The sequence below is a fragment of the Cokeromyces recurvatus genome, assembly GCF_025118155.1.
Source record: "Cokeromyces recurvatus strain NRRL 2243 chromosome Unknown BX663scaffold_9, whole genome shotgun sequence".
NCBI classification, from domain to species: Eukaryota; Fungi; Mucoromycota; class Mucoromycetes; order Mucorales; family Mucoraceae; genus Cokeromyces; species Cokeromyces recurvatus.
In genome coordinates, this window is record NW_026251395.1 from 109030 (window position 1) to 121360 (window position 12331).

General features: G+C 27.4%; 6 protein-coding genes across 6 annotated transcripts; 4 read left to right on the forward strand and 2 right to left on the reverse strand.

Moving 5' to 3' along the window:
- Positions 1 to 1607: 1607 nt before the first annotated feature.
- On the reverse strand, positions 1608 to 2073 carry BX663DRAFT_550904 (telomere-capping, CST complex subunit-domain-containing protein; the record flags this gene model as incomplete). The annotated part of the gene is made up of 3 exons (XM_051531247.1): positions 1608 to 1703; positions 1773 to 1917; positions 1988 to 2073. The coding sequence occupies 3 exons, from the start codon at positions 2071 to 2073 to the stop codon at positions 1608 to 1610; spliced, it is 327 nt and encodes a 108-aa protein (XP_051383812.1).
- A 162-nt stretch (positions 2074 to 2235) lies between these two features.
- On the forward strand, positions 2236 to 3597 carry BX663DRAFT_505368 (uncharacterized protein). Its single transcript, XM_051527053.1, has 7 exons — positions 2236 to 2401; positions 2476 to 2553; positions 2670 to 2939; positions 3023 to 3111; positions 3172 to 3273; positions 3327 to 3385; positions 3449 to 3597. The coding sequence occupies exons 1-7, from the start codon at positions 2272 to 2274 to the stop codon at positions 3537 to 3539; spliced, it is 819 nt and encodes a 272-aa protein (XP_051383813.1). The 5' UTR covers positions 2236 to 2271; the 3' UTR covers positions 3540 to 3597.
- A 76-nt stretch (positions 3598 to 3673) lies between these two features.
- BX663DRAFT_505371 (S-adenosyl-L-methionine-dependent methyltransferase) lies at positions 3674 to 5302 on the forward strand. Its single transcript, XM_051527054.1, has 6 exons — positions 3674 to 3982; positions 4158 to 4286; positions 4366 to 4635; positions 4708 to 4747; positions 4804 to 4920; positions 4989 to 5302. Exons 1-6 carry the CDS (start codon positions 3779 to 3781, stop codon positions 5186 to 5188), a joined length of 960 nt encoding a protein of 319 aa, XP_051383814.1. The 5' UTR covers positions 3674 to 3778; the 3' UTR covers positions 5189 to 5302.
- Positions 5141 to 6898, reverse strand: BX663DRAFT_505377 (rab-GTPase-TBC domain-containing protein). Its single transcript, XM_051527055.1, has 6 exons — positions 6757 to 6898; positions 6445 to 6689; positions 6280 to 6373; positions 6109 to 6208; positions 5399 to 6019; positions 5141 to 5316 (listed from the first exon to the last, which is right to left on the reverse strand). The coding sequence occupies exons 2-6, from the start codon at positions 6544 to 6546 to the stop codon at positions 5292 to 5294; spliced, it is 942 nt and encodes a 313-aa protein (XP_051383815.1). The 5' UTR covers positions 6547 to 6689; positions 6757 to 6898; the 3' UTR covers positions 5141 to 5291.
- Positions 6899 to 7260: 362 nt separating this feature from the next.
- Positions 7261 to 9446, forward strand: BX663DRAFT_505385 (GPI transamidase component PIG-T). Its single transcript, XM_051527056.1, has 9 exons — positions 7261 to 7484; positions 7550 to 7727; positions 7802 to 8018; positions 8072 to 8158; positions 8239 to 8323; positions 8396 to 8614; positions 8671 to 9070; positions 9135 to 9182; positions 9237 to 9446. The coding sequence occupies exons 1-9, from the start codon at positions 7292 to 7294 to the stop codon at positions 9406 to 9408; spliced, it is 1599 nt and encodes a 532-aa protein (XP_051383816.1). The 5' UTR covers positions 7261 to 7291; the 3' UTR covers positions 9409 to 9446.
- Positions 9447 to 9533: 87 nt separating this feature from the next.
- On the forward strand, positions 9534 to 11461 carry BX663DRAFT_505389 (alpha-ketoacid dehydrogenase kinase). Its single transcript, XM_051527057.1, has 7 exons — positions 9534 to 9677; positions 9743 to 9793; positions 9884 to 10420; positions 10543 to 10940; positions 11000 to 11101; positions 11172 to 11218; positions 11284 to 11461. Exons 1-7 carry the CDS (start codon positions 9584 to 9586, stop codon positions 11345 to 11347), a joined length of 1293 nt encoding a protein of 430 aa, XP_051383817.1. The 5' UTR covers positions 9534 to 9583; the 3' UTR covers positions 11348 to 11461.
- The last annotated feature ends 870 nt before the right edge of the window (positions 11462 to 12331 follow it).

Sequence of the window (12331 nt, forward strand, 5' to 3'; positions counted from 1 at the left end):
TTATTCTAAGGGCTATGATTATTTGATCCGACAATAGCATCTTTCCTAAGAGTGTAAATGGTAGAAAAAAAAAAAAAAAAAAAAAAAAAAAAAAAAAAAAAAAAGAGGGGAAGGAAAGAAGCAAGTTGGTTGTGTGTTGAAGTTTAGCTTGGTATAATAACTGTTGTCTTTGTAGATATTCCCCCTAAGGAAGGAGTTTAGATTTCAATTGATTGAGATAGTGAGTTTTAATCCGCCATAGATAGGAGCCCCTTTTCTTTTCTTTTTTTTATGGAGAAAGTAAATGCCTGGAAAGATGATTGCTGAGTCTAAAGCTGTTGTAGATTAGAGGAAGGTAGAGAGAGTGAAATCTGTGATTTATTATCAGGTGAGGTTATATTGTTATTATTATTATTGCTATTATATTATTAATATTATTATTATTATTGCTATTAATATTATTATTATTTTGTTTTCATTGCATGCTTCGTAATAACTATAATAACAGTTTTACTGAAATAACGATAATAATGCCAGGTCTAGGTCTTTTTTAATTGAATTATGTAATCGAGTTTTTTCGTTGTAGTTCCTTCTTAGTAAATCATTACTTCTGTGCTACCAAAGGTCAATAAGTAAATTTTTAGTAGACACTGATGGTAAATAGAATTGTGAGTATTCAACTTGTTTATTATTGAATTACTATGATATCCCTATTTATTATCCTGACAGGCAGTATTATTAAGAATAGCGTAGTAAATAATAGTATCATCAAAGGGACATATTTAAAAAAAAATGAATTACTTTGTATTAGTCGGAACATTTGTATTCTTAATGTTGAGTACAAACTGATTACTTTTACAGCTCATATTCTTGTACGTTCAAATAAGATCTAGAATACTGTATTACTTGGCTAAATAAAATGAATAAAAAAATTTGGAAGATTTAAATATAGCCAGTGTTGCCTATTGAGATAGAAATATTGCACGTTTGTTGTTTACCTCCCATTTAATGTTAAATAGCTTGTCGTGTATATAATGAATGTGTTAGGGTGTATTCATATTCTACGTGAACTGTCTAACACTAAGTTTCTAGCTATTGTTCACTATTGATTGTTGTACATATTATAAATAGGACTGTTGATTAAAGCAGTGATGGATTAACACTTTGACTTTTAAAAAGAGAGAGAGAGAGAGCAACTTGGTTCATTGTCTTTAAATCTATTAGCCAAACTTATGATTCAATAACAACACTATTGTAATACATATATTATGTGTATTCTTATGGACAACTAAAATAAACCTCTCTCTCTCTCTCTCTCGTCTATTGAATGCATACTCAACTTAAACGCTAATAAAGATATTGAGGAAGAAGAAGTTCAAGCTTAATAAGAACAACTAGGTATGTTTCTTTTATTTTTTACTTTTATTGAGTCATGTAGACTAGATAATCTATCACTCATTTGCACATGATGTCTAGAACACAGAAATATGAATCTATATAATTCCAAATAGGATCAACAAAAATACTCAACATCATTTTCAGAAAGATACTTTGTAGCAATAAAAAAAAGTACTTTATACCAACTTTTTTTTTTTTTGAAATGCCAACTTTCAATAAAACTCTTGATTTTAAATAACTTTGTTTCTTAATTCTATAACTTTTTCATAAAGATCCATATCTATTGTATTCATTGATCTAATAAATCTCGCATTAATGCATGTTGGCTATATTGTTAACCAAGTACATTAATACAGATAAAAAAAAAAGGGGGGAAAGGAGCCATAACAACTTACGTTTTGATTACTAATTTCTCCTACACATTGAATCACTTCATCTTCAAAATATGGAATGGATGTTAAATGACTTGTATCTATTTCTACATGATCATCATTATATTCAATAATCGCAATTTGTTTATCTGGATTATAACTTTTCCAACTAAGAAATACATAATAATGTTATACATATATATTAAATATAGATATAACATTTCAATATAATTCTTTACATTCCAGTTATACGAACTGAATCATTTTTCTGACATTGTCCAACATCTTTTAATAGAATTAATTTTGCAGATGCCACATTTATCATATTTTTTAATCAAAAAAAAAAAGGCTGATAAAAAATAAAACTCATTTACATTTGTTTTCATAGTCATGTGACCATTTTATACACGTGAAAAAAAAAATGTGTATAGACAGAAAAATATAACCGGAGCTTACAAGTTTCATGATGATGACAATTGAGTTTTTTTTTTTTTTTTTCCATTCAAATAGTTTAATACAAGCCATGTATAGTCCTAAATTTATTGCTCCTGCATTAAAGACAGAGAATTCAAATGAAGAAGTTATATTCGATAATACAGGATTTGAAAATGAATATTATTTTCCAAAACAAAGACTTCCTAAAGTAATGAAAGGTATATACATACATACATATATATATATATATAAATATATATACAGCATAATAGTTAATATTATGCAACATTAGATGAAAGCAAAATTCCACTTGTGATTGTTGCATGTGGAACTTATTCACCAATTACTTACTTACACTTGAGAATGTTTGGTAACTAACTCTACTTGAGCCTATATATTTATACATGTATAAAAATCGAATTTTTATATTTACAAAAAATGAAAGAATATGTATAATGGTTTTTTTTTTATTTTATTATTATTAAGAAATGACAAGAGACCACTTTGAAGAACAAAAAGAATATGAACTTCTTGCTGGATATTATTCACCTGTATCCGATGCATATATGAAAGGAGGTTTAGTGGAAGCTAAACATCGAGTAAAAATGTGTGAAATTGCAGTAGATAGTACATCCGATTGGTTAATGGTTGATTCTTGGGAAGCAAGACAATTAAAATATCAACGTACAGCTATCGTTTTAGATCATTTTGAAAAAGAGTTAAACGAGTTAAATGGAGGCATTAAGACAAGTTCAGGTAAATCATAACTAAAAAAAAATGAACATACAAATAGATTTGTACGTACGTATATATAAGATGCTAAAATTAATATAAATAAGGTGAATCAAAAAGGATCAAAATTATGTTATTAGCAGGTGGTGATTTAATAGCATCCTTTGGACATCCAGGTGTTTGGACAACAGACGATGTAAAGTATTTAGCTTTATGATGACTAAAATATAAATAATAACACGATTAGAGATCATAGTTGCATCATATTGTTGGTAAATTTGGATGCATTATTATCGAAAGAACAGGTACAGATGTATATGGATTTTTACTTTCACATGATATTTTATATGAACATAGAGTAAGTTTATTATCGTAAATAATGAATAATAATAACTTGATTTTTTCGAATAGTTAAATGTAATCATTATTAAGCAATTAATCCATAATGATATTAGTTCAGCAAAGATAAGGTAGGTGGTAAACTAAAGACTGTATAAAAAGCGAGTCACTCATTATTACCATGACAATACTAGATTATTTGTTAAACGAGGAATGTCCATTAAATATTTATTACCTAATCCTGTTATAGATTATATTTATGTGAATAATTTGTATCTAACATAATAAAAAATTACTTTATGTTACACTGAGCACGGTTAAATTATTATTACTGTGTCTTTTTTTTTTTTATAGTCCCTTTTTTTTATTTATTTATTTATTTATTTTTTTTATACCTTATTTTTTTTTTTTTTTTTATATATACACAAATATATGGGGTCTCGTATATCAGTACATCAAAAAAAAAGAGAAATTCCTCTAGACTTCAAGCTAATAGTGTGAAGAATAATATAATTTTACAAAATATGAATGATGATAATCAAATAAATATGACAGAATCAAATGACAATAATACAACATCTTCTTCAACTATCAGTAAATCATCATCCGTTAATACTAACAAAAATAATAATAATAACATAAATCGATATGGTAGAAAATTTCATAATGAAACAAATTCTACCTATTGGTTACCCAATGATGATGAAGAAATGGATAGACTTGTTAGTGTGAGTAGTTAACCTTATATCTATAAATGTATCACATGTATGTATGTATGCATGTATATATACTAATCGTTGTCATCTATTTTTTTTTCTTTTACACATAAAGCAACACTTTGCTTTTAAAGCTTTATTTGAAGGGTAACACATTTATAAATTTGTTCAACTCAAAACATATTAGACTCATCTATATATATATATACAATACAAAAGAAATATTCCTAAAGTGGTAATTCAAAATAAAATGATACCTTTAGAAAATGGAGCAAAGATATTAGATGTAGGCTGTGGACCTGGTACATGGATTATGGTTTGTGTTATATACAGATATTATAAAAGGGGTAGAGAGAGAGAGAGAAGGTATAACGGTACTGAATACAAAACAATAGGATGTTGCAACTGAGTTTCCAACGAGTGAATGTATTGGTCTTGACATGTGCGATGTATTCCCAACTAATATTAGACCTAAAAATGTATCTTTTCAAATTGGAAATGTCTTATTAAATCGTTTACCCTTTGAAGATAATACATTTGATATGGTTTATTTAAGGTTATTTATTTTAGCTTTTAGAAGTCATGAATGGATACCTGTATTAAAAGAAATTTTACGTGTATTAAAACCTGGAGGATGTTTCTTAAGTTTAGAAGCATGCATGTTTGTAAATATTTTAACTTTTTTTTTTTTTTGTTTATTTCATACTTATTTGTCCTTATCATTTCTTCATTTATAGGAAGATGGAAATGACTTTACAAAATGCTTTATAAATAATTGTGTGTATATATATTTTATATCTATTTTTATAATTAACTTTAAAGTTCTATTCTAGTTATCAAAACAATGCTTAAACGAGAACAAGAACCTTTTATCGCTAACAAAATGAAAGACTTTATGAAATTAGCAGGATTTGATGCTGTCAAATCTATCAAGAAGAATGTTTATTTAGGTAAATAGAAAATAAAAAGAGATTATTACTGTTTGAATTAATACGAAAAAAAAAAACAATGATAATAGGTCGACCTGATCAAGTTAATAGAGAGTTTTTATGGGATTTAAGAACACTTGTTAAAAGTATTCAACCTTTTTTCGCAGAGCAAGCACAAATTTCAGATGAAAAATATCCTCAATATTTAGATGATCTTATAACAAACTGTCAAAAGCAACCAGAGTGTATATGGCCAATGATATCAACATTAGGAAGAAAGCCATTATAAACACACACATACACACGCACACACACACACTCACTCACTCACTCACTCACACATTAATATTATATTATTATTGTACAATATTTATTTATATTCGTTATAAAGTTTATACACCAGTTAATAACCATTCCCTAATATAAATGTATATTTAAAATAAGAAATTTGTTATTTTTTTATGTTATATAAATGACATACTTTTTTTTGAAGATTTACCTTATTAAATCTGAATTAGATACAAGTATGGCTAATAAGCCTACACTTGCACTTACGGTGACTAAAGTATATAATAAAGCATCTTTTCTATTTAAATGAGAAAGTCTTTGTAATATTGAATTATCGTTATTCATCTTCTTTTCTGAATTCGTATTTGATTTTAATTCAATCGGCAGTCGTTCCTTTTCATCTTTCAAAATAGGTATAACTTGATATTGAATAGTATGATTCAAGTCCTCTAATGATTTGATGGGTAACCAATCCTGTTCAAATCGATTCACAGTAGATACCTGATCAAGGGCTACTGAACTTTGATATTGTAATTCAAGAACTGAATAAGCTTCTTCAAGTTGACATGCTTTTTGGCAGAGGGTCTCCACATGATCTAGACTTTTCGGTAACTTTGCTAGATATGTATGTATCGTACTTGTATCTCCAGCAGGTAATGTTACTATTTCATTTCGTTTTGATAATACAAGTGCTGCAGAAAAATAGATAACCATAAAAGGATTAGATGAAAGAAATAGATCAAAAAGACGTGTAATCGTTTCTAGATTATCCAGATCATGACTGCACCATGTAATTACCCAAGAAAGACAATAATATGGCAAGACATGAGCCCTAACAAAGGTAAAATAGAGTATGTGTAAAATAATAGATATAAAAATAAAAATAAATAAAAAAAAAAAATCAGATTCTTCATAATTTACTCTGTAATAAAATGATATAATTCTTCATCTTCTAGTCGAATTAAAGTATCTAAAATTGTTAGTTTCTTTAAAACAGGTTCCATATTAATATACATCTCATCTGTATTTTATAGAGTTAAGAACCATTATATAAATATGAATATAAATGTAAATGTAAATGTAAAAAAGGATATCTTAAATAAAATAATGCTACTGATTCCATGAGCTTAGTAGCATATTTTTCTCCAAACAATAAGATGAATACTGAACATATATCATGATATCCCTTTTTAATAATAACCATTATTTAATACATACAGCATCTTTATATTCTTTTTTCTTTTCTTTTTTTTTTACCTGATAATAATGTAATGACGGATAAGATCTTAAAACATGAACAATCACTCTATTCAACTGTCCTTCAAGTTTCCTTTTATCTTCTTCGTCTATATCTATCATGGTTATTATTTTATTTTATTTTTTTTTCTTTTAATTAAGCTGTTTTAATATTATTAATATTCTATATTTCTTTATACTTTTTGGGAAAGAATTAAATGATCTTATTACATCTAATTTTACTTGCTCTTCATCCTTATGGGGAACTAATATGTATTTATATATACATGATTAACTATAAAAGTAAAACTATATACATATATGCAGACCTGCCTTCGAGTGAACCTTCTATTACTTTATTTATAGTGGAATCTTCACAATGTAGCAAAAATGGCCTAGTAGATATAATAAAAATAAACATGATAATAAATGGTCATTTCTCGTTGAAATTACCAAACTCTTCTTCGAATCGCATCGCTTATAAAACCATTTTTTCGACCTATTTCTCTTAATAAAGCATAATCCTCTAATCTTAATGCTTGATTAATCTTGAAAGTTTCTTTAAAGTCTTCATTATCTTGTGCTGGCTTCTCTTTATAGTTATGGTTAGTTTTCTTTTTGGCATTCTTACGCTGTTTACGTTGTCTTCGCTTCATTATAAAAGAGAACAAAAGGATAAAAAAATAAATAAAAGAAACAAAACAATTATTCTTGCATGTTATAATAAAGTTTCTTACAAAAAAAAAAAAAAAAAATTAAATCTCAACACATCTTTTTATACGCAACACTCAGGAGGTTATATTTCTTTCTAGTAACACTCTCTCTCTTTTTTTTTTTTTTTTTTTTTGTTTGCTTGTTTCATAGTAAAATGAGGCCTTTTCGATTCGTTGGAATCTGCTTTAGCATCTTTTTTATAAAGGAGAGTTATTGTCAATTATCAGATCGTGTCTTTGAAGAATACAATGAAGAATTGACATTACATAATTTACCTGATGGTAAATTATTAGCTCATTTTGAATTTACAACGCAAGTGAAAGCCAATACAAAGCCTAATGCACCTCGTAAGATGTGTTACAAGTCATTTTTTTTCTTTAAAGAATAATAAATTCTAATAAAAAATGAATAGTACTAGATTATGGCTTATATCCAAAAGCTATTGGCGAAGTTCTTGAAGCATACAATGTACGTGAAATGCATCTTTCTTTTACTCAAGGACGTTGGAATTATGAGGAATGGGGCTATGCACCTACTTTATCAGTTGGCACAGGCGTTGAGTTATGGGCCTGGATGAAGGATACAACAAAGTAAGAAAAGAATTACATTGTTATTTAAAGCCATTTATTTATTTATTTATTTAACTTGGATATTGAAATGATAGTGTCAATGATCAATGGAAATCATTAACAAACACATTATCTGGAATATTTTGTGCATCACTCAATTTCATTGATGAAACTATTACAACAGAACCTCGATTATCTTTTAGAACAACTAATGATACAGACCAACAATTAAGATATGGCTCATTACCTCATGAAAATGTGTGTACTGAAAATTTGACACCTTGGATAAAATTGTTACCTTGTAAAGCCAAAGTAGGGTGGTTAATGATAAGGAAGATGATGTTATGATACTAACTAATATTAAGTCTGGGATAGCCGTATTATTAAACCCTCATAAGATATATAATTCTAATTTTCATTCTATGGCCATTCACGCTAATTCCATCTGTATAGTAAGTTTAGTTACATATATGCATATGAATATATATATATATATATATTGTTTGTGTGTATAATTTGAATCATTGTATAGGATGAAGCATGTACAGAACGTTATTTAGAATTAAAACAAACATTAACGTCTGTTATGGATCCTGTTAGAGATACAAGTCGCAGAGGTAAAATAAATGAATGGGATTTTCATGTTGAATCGTATTAAGAATTATTATTATTGTTATTATTTCTTTTAGATTGGTCTTTAAAATCAGTATTTGGTAGAAAATTAAAAAATGCATGTCCAGTAGCAAAAGAAAGTAAAATACGAGTTGATTTAGCTAATGCTGGTAATGAATATGAATTAAAACCGGTTACTAAACAAGAAGATAATATTGCAATTTATGAGCTTTCACCCAATTCAAAGGAAACATTTGATATTCACATGGCATGGAAAGAAAACTCATTCTTATACCGTAAGATTTTTTTTTTTTTTTTAGTTTATTTAAATTTAAATTTGCGTTTATTTTAGCACTTGAGCCGATTCAGCCCATGATATATGCCCAGAGATATTTTACAGGTTATGGACAAGAAAGAGGAGGATTAAAGATAACGATTTATAATCATAATAAATTAAATGCTATGCCAGTTATTTATTATGATTCTATTCCATGGTATCTTAAAGTTTATCTTCATACACTTCAAGTCAATCTCTTTAGCTATAACAACCAATCAGAAGTAAATATGAAATCAGATAAAACTATACAACAAATGTATTATCAACCAGCTATTGATAGAGGAAGACCAAGTACACTCGAATGTGAATTATTAATACCAGCAAATTCAGTAGTTACACTTTCGATGGATTTTGAAAAAGTATTTTTAAAATATACAGAACATCGTCCTGATGCGAATAGAGGATTTGATATCGGGTAAAACTATAGGAAAATATATATACATGTGAAGCGTGAGAAATTGACATGAATGATTTACTAGTTCTGCTGTATTAACGACTTGGATTCCTACTCGTTATTTAAATTCATCGTAAGGTTTTTTTTGGGTATAATACAAAAGTATTAAACTAATGTCGTTCTATAGTAAATTACAAAGGATTTATACAGATACATTATTAGTTAGCCTTCCTACCCCTGATTTTAGTATGCCATATAATGTAATTACGCTTACTTGTACAGTTATTGCCTTATTCTTTGGATCCATGTTTAATTTATTGATACGTAATTTCATTGTGATTTCAAATAATGATGATTAATAAAAATAAAGGGAAAGAAAAGCTGTGTTACACTCGGGTATTTTAATAATGATAATGTGGGGTAAATCGTCGTATCCATCATATGATTGCATCATTTTTACCTTTTTTTTTTCTTTCTTTTTTTTTTCTTATACTTTTTCTTCTTCTTCTTTCTTTTGACAAGTGAAAAAAAAAAATGAATCAAATCCCATCCAAGCTATATGAAAAGATTAAATATTTTGCCAAATTCCCTCAAACTGGAGTTTCACTGAGACAAATGGTGATGTTTGGTATGTTGAATTTAAATAACAAGAGCGGACAATATAGGTTTAATAATACTAAATATGAAGAATAGGGCAAAAACCTTCAGAGGGCACTTTATTTAAAGCAAGTCAATTCCTACATGGTATAATAAAAGAATAGAAAGCTTTACATGGATATATTAATCACTCCCTACCTTTTCTTTTTTTTTTCTTTTCTAATAATATGATATTAGAGGAATTACCTATTCGAATTGCTCATCGTGTAAAAGAATTGGAAGAATTACCAAGAAATTTAAGTCAAATGCCATCCATCATTAAGGTGAAGAATTGGTATGCACAATCCTTTCAAGATCTTGTTGAACTTCAACCACCATCTAAAAAAATAATTTCAAGTCTTTCAATAAAAGAACAACAGATTAGACAGCATTTGCCTATCACTGAAGTGAGTTTACCTCCTAATATACCTAATCCATCCCTTACTAGAGTTTATAAACCAATCATTCAAACCTTACACCCTTCTGTTCCTATCGGTCATCGTTATTATAATAACATGGATCAACTTGAGTATTCACCCGAGATTGTAGACTATAATGAATCATTTGTAAAAACGATTGAAAGAGTAAAGAAGAGGCATGATCCAGTAGTGACAACGATAGCACAGGGTATATTAGAATATAAAGATTATGTAAACACTTCTTTAATTGATACAGACGTACAAATGTTCTTGGATCGTTTTTATATGTCTCGCATTGGTATTCGAATGTTAATTGGTAAGATAGAATAGACATGTGAATAAGTGAATAAGTGAATATGTGTATATGTGTATATGTGTATATCTATATGTATATATTGATGTCCTTTTATTTTATTTTATTTTTTTATTATTATATAGGTCAACATGTTGCATTGCATAAAGGACCTAATAAAAAAGATTATGTGGGCGTCATTTGTACAAAGACAAATATTCGTCAAGTAGCACAGGATGCAATTGCGAATTCAAGATTTATTTGTGAAGATTTTTATGGATTATTTAGAGCACCTGAAGTTCATATGTTTTGTCCTGGGGATATTGAATTCATGTACGTTCCTTCTCATTTAAATCATATGTTATTTGAATTGCTCAAGAATTCATTACGAGCTGTTGTGGAGCGATTTGGAAGTGACTATGAGGATGAATATCCACCTATCAAATTAATTATTGCACATGGCAAAGAAGATATAACGATTAAAATATCTGATGAAGGAGGAGGTATCCCTCGTTCTGGTATTCCTTTAGTTTGGACATATATGGTAATATAGAATACATATATAAATATGTGTATATACATTTTATAATATTATATTTGTAGTATACAACGGCACAAGCTCAGGAATTAGAACCAGAATTCAGTCAATCTGACTTTAAAGCACCCATGGCAGGATTTGGATATGGATTACCTATTTCAAGATTAGTAAGTGATAATATATTCACACATATTTGTGCATTTATGTTATTTATATTGATATACAATTACTGTGTAGTATGCTCGATATTTTGGTGGAGATTTAAAATTAATCTCTATGGAAGGGTATGGTTGAATAATAAAATATATTTATACATGTATATATAAGCTTATTTTTTTTTAAATGATAGATATGGAACAGATGTTTACCTTCATTTAAATAGACTATCAAATAGTGATGAACCACTCATGTAAATAGATGCAACATGACTATTGTATATCAAACATACTCATAATAAAATTTACCATGTCATAATATTGTATATCATACTATAATATCATAAACAAAAAAAAAAAAAAAAAAAAAAAAAAAAAAAAAAAAATAGATATAGTACCAACGAACAAGACTTTAATAATACTGTATCCACTGAGTATGAAAGTTATGAACAACAAGAAGTCAAGCCTATAGGTATAGTCTCAATGTAAATTAGAATGTATTTTACTATATATATATGTATGTATATATGTATATGTATATATACATACATACACACACACACACACACACACACACACATATATATATATATATACCCCTTTTATTTTCTGAATTACATTTATGTTTATCATTTACAGCAAATAGTGTATAAATAAAGAGAATATTTGTATATAAATTCTACAACGTGGAATCATAATAAATGACATCATATTGTATACCAAGTCGTTTCTTCTTTTTCTTTTATTTATTATCTGTTTTTTTTTTTAGATAGATCTTTCCTGTCAAGACATGATTATACAAAAGCTCAATTTAGATTTAATCCACTGGTGGCTATTATTATTCTTATATGAATGTAATTTAAAAGCAAAATAAGATGTGCTACTGTAAATAAACACCTTTAATAATAATAATAAGGGGCTTCAAAGCAATTCATGTATTACTGTACAGTCTTAATAGGCCCTTTAATGATAAAGACAATAAAATAGTAAGGTAGTATTTATATATATAATAGAGTAGTGTAACTCTTCTGACAATGCATATTCTTTTTCTTTTCTAAATTGAGTCATGCTTACCACACAATGTTGTATTATTTACGATGGTACAACATGTATTGTTATAACATAATACATCAAAAAAAAAAAAAAAAAAAAAAAAAAAAAAAAAAAAGAATTGTTCAAGTATAGTCTTACATATATATAAAAAAAAAGAAAAAAGAAAAAGTAATAAGATCATATCTTTCA

What these genes read in the sequence shown, in the direction of transcription:
- BX663DRAFT_505389 (XM_051527057.1), top strand. Translation starts at nt 9,584, where the DNA reads ATGAATCAAATCCCATCCAAGCTATATGAAAAGATTAAATATTTTGCC. An exon ending in AGCAAGTCAATTCCTACATG is followed by an intron (nt 9,794 to 9,883) that starts GTATAATAAAAG and finishes ATATGATATTAG; the next exon opens with AGGAATTACCTATTCGAATT. An exon ending in CTTTAGTTTGGACATATATG is followed by an intron (nt 10,941 to 10,999) that starts GTAATATAGAAT and finishes TTATATTTGTAG; the next exon opens with TATACAACGGCACAAGCTCA.
- BX663DRAFT_505385 (XM_051527056.1), top strand. Translation starts at nt 7,292, where the DNA reads ATGAGGCCTTTTCGATTCGTTGGAATCTGCTTTAGCATCTTTTTTATA. An exon ending in AATAGAGGATTTGATATCGG is followed by an intron (nt 9,071 to 9,134) that starts GTAAAACTATAG and finishes ATGATTTACTAG; the next exon opens with TTCTGCTGTATTAACGACTT. An exon ending in ACTCGTTATTTAAATTCATC is followed by an intron (nt 9,183 to 9,236) that starts GTAAGGTTTTTT and finishes GTCGTTCTATAG; the next exon opens with TAAATTACAAAGGATTTATA.
- BX663DRAFT_505377 (XM_051527055.1), bottom strand. Translation starts at nt 6,546, where the DNA reads ATGATAGATATAGACGAAGAAGATAAAAGGAAACTTGAAGGACAGTTG. An exon ending in CGTCATTACATTATTATCAG is followed by an intron (nt 6,374 to 6,444) that starts GTAAAAAAAAAA and finishes ATTATTAAAAAG; the next exon opens with GGATATCATGATATATGTTC. An exon ending in TTATATCATTTTATTACAGA is followed by an intron (nt 6,020 to 6,108) that starts GTAAATTATGAA and finishes TACCTTTGTTAG; the next exon opens with GGCTCATGTCTTGCCATATT.
- BX663DRAFT_505368 (XM_051527053.1), top strand. Translation starts at nt 2,272, where the DNA reads ATGTATAGTCCTAAATTTATTGCTCCTGCATTAAAGACAGAGAATTCA. An exon ending in AGGCATTAAGACAAGTTCAG is followed by an intron (nt 2,940 to 3,022) that starts GTAAATCATAAC and finishes AATATAAATAAG; the next exon opens with GTGAATCAAAAAGGATCAAA. An exon ending in ATTAGTTCAGCAAAGATAAG is followed by an intron (nt 3,386 to 3,448) that starts GTAGGTGGTAAA and finishes TGACAATACTAG; the next exon opens with ATTATTTGTTAAACGAGGAA.
- BX663DRAFT_505371 (XM_051527054.1), top strand. Translation starts at nt 3,779, where the DNA reads ATGAATGATGATAATCAAATAAATATGACAGAATCAAATGACAATAAT. An exon ending in GTTTAGAAGCATGCATGTTT is followed by an intron (nt 4,636 to 4,707) that starts GTAAATATTTTA and finishes CTTCATTTATAG; the next exon opens with GAAGATGGAAATGACTTTAC. An exon ending in CAAGAAGAATGTTTATTTAG is followed by an intron (nt 4,921 to 4,988) that starts GTAAATAGAAAA and finishes CAATGATAATAG; the next exon opens with GTCGACCTGATCAAGTTAAT.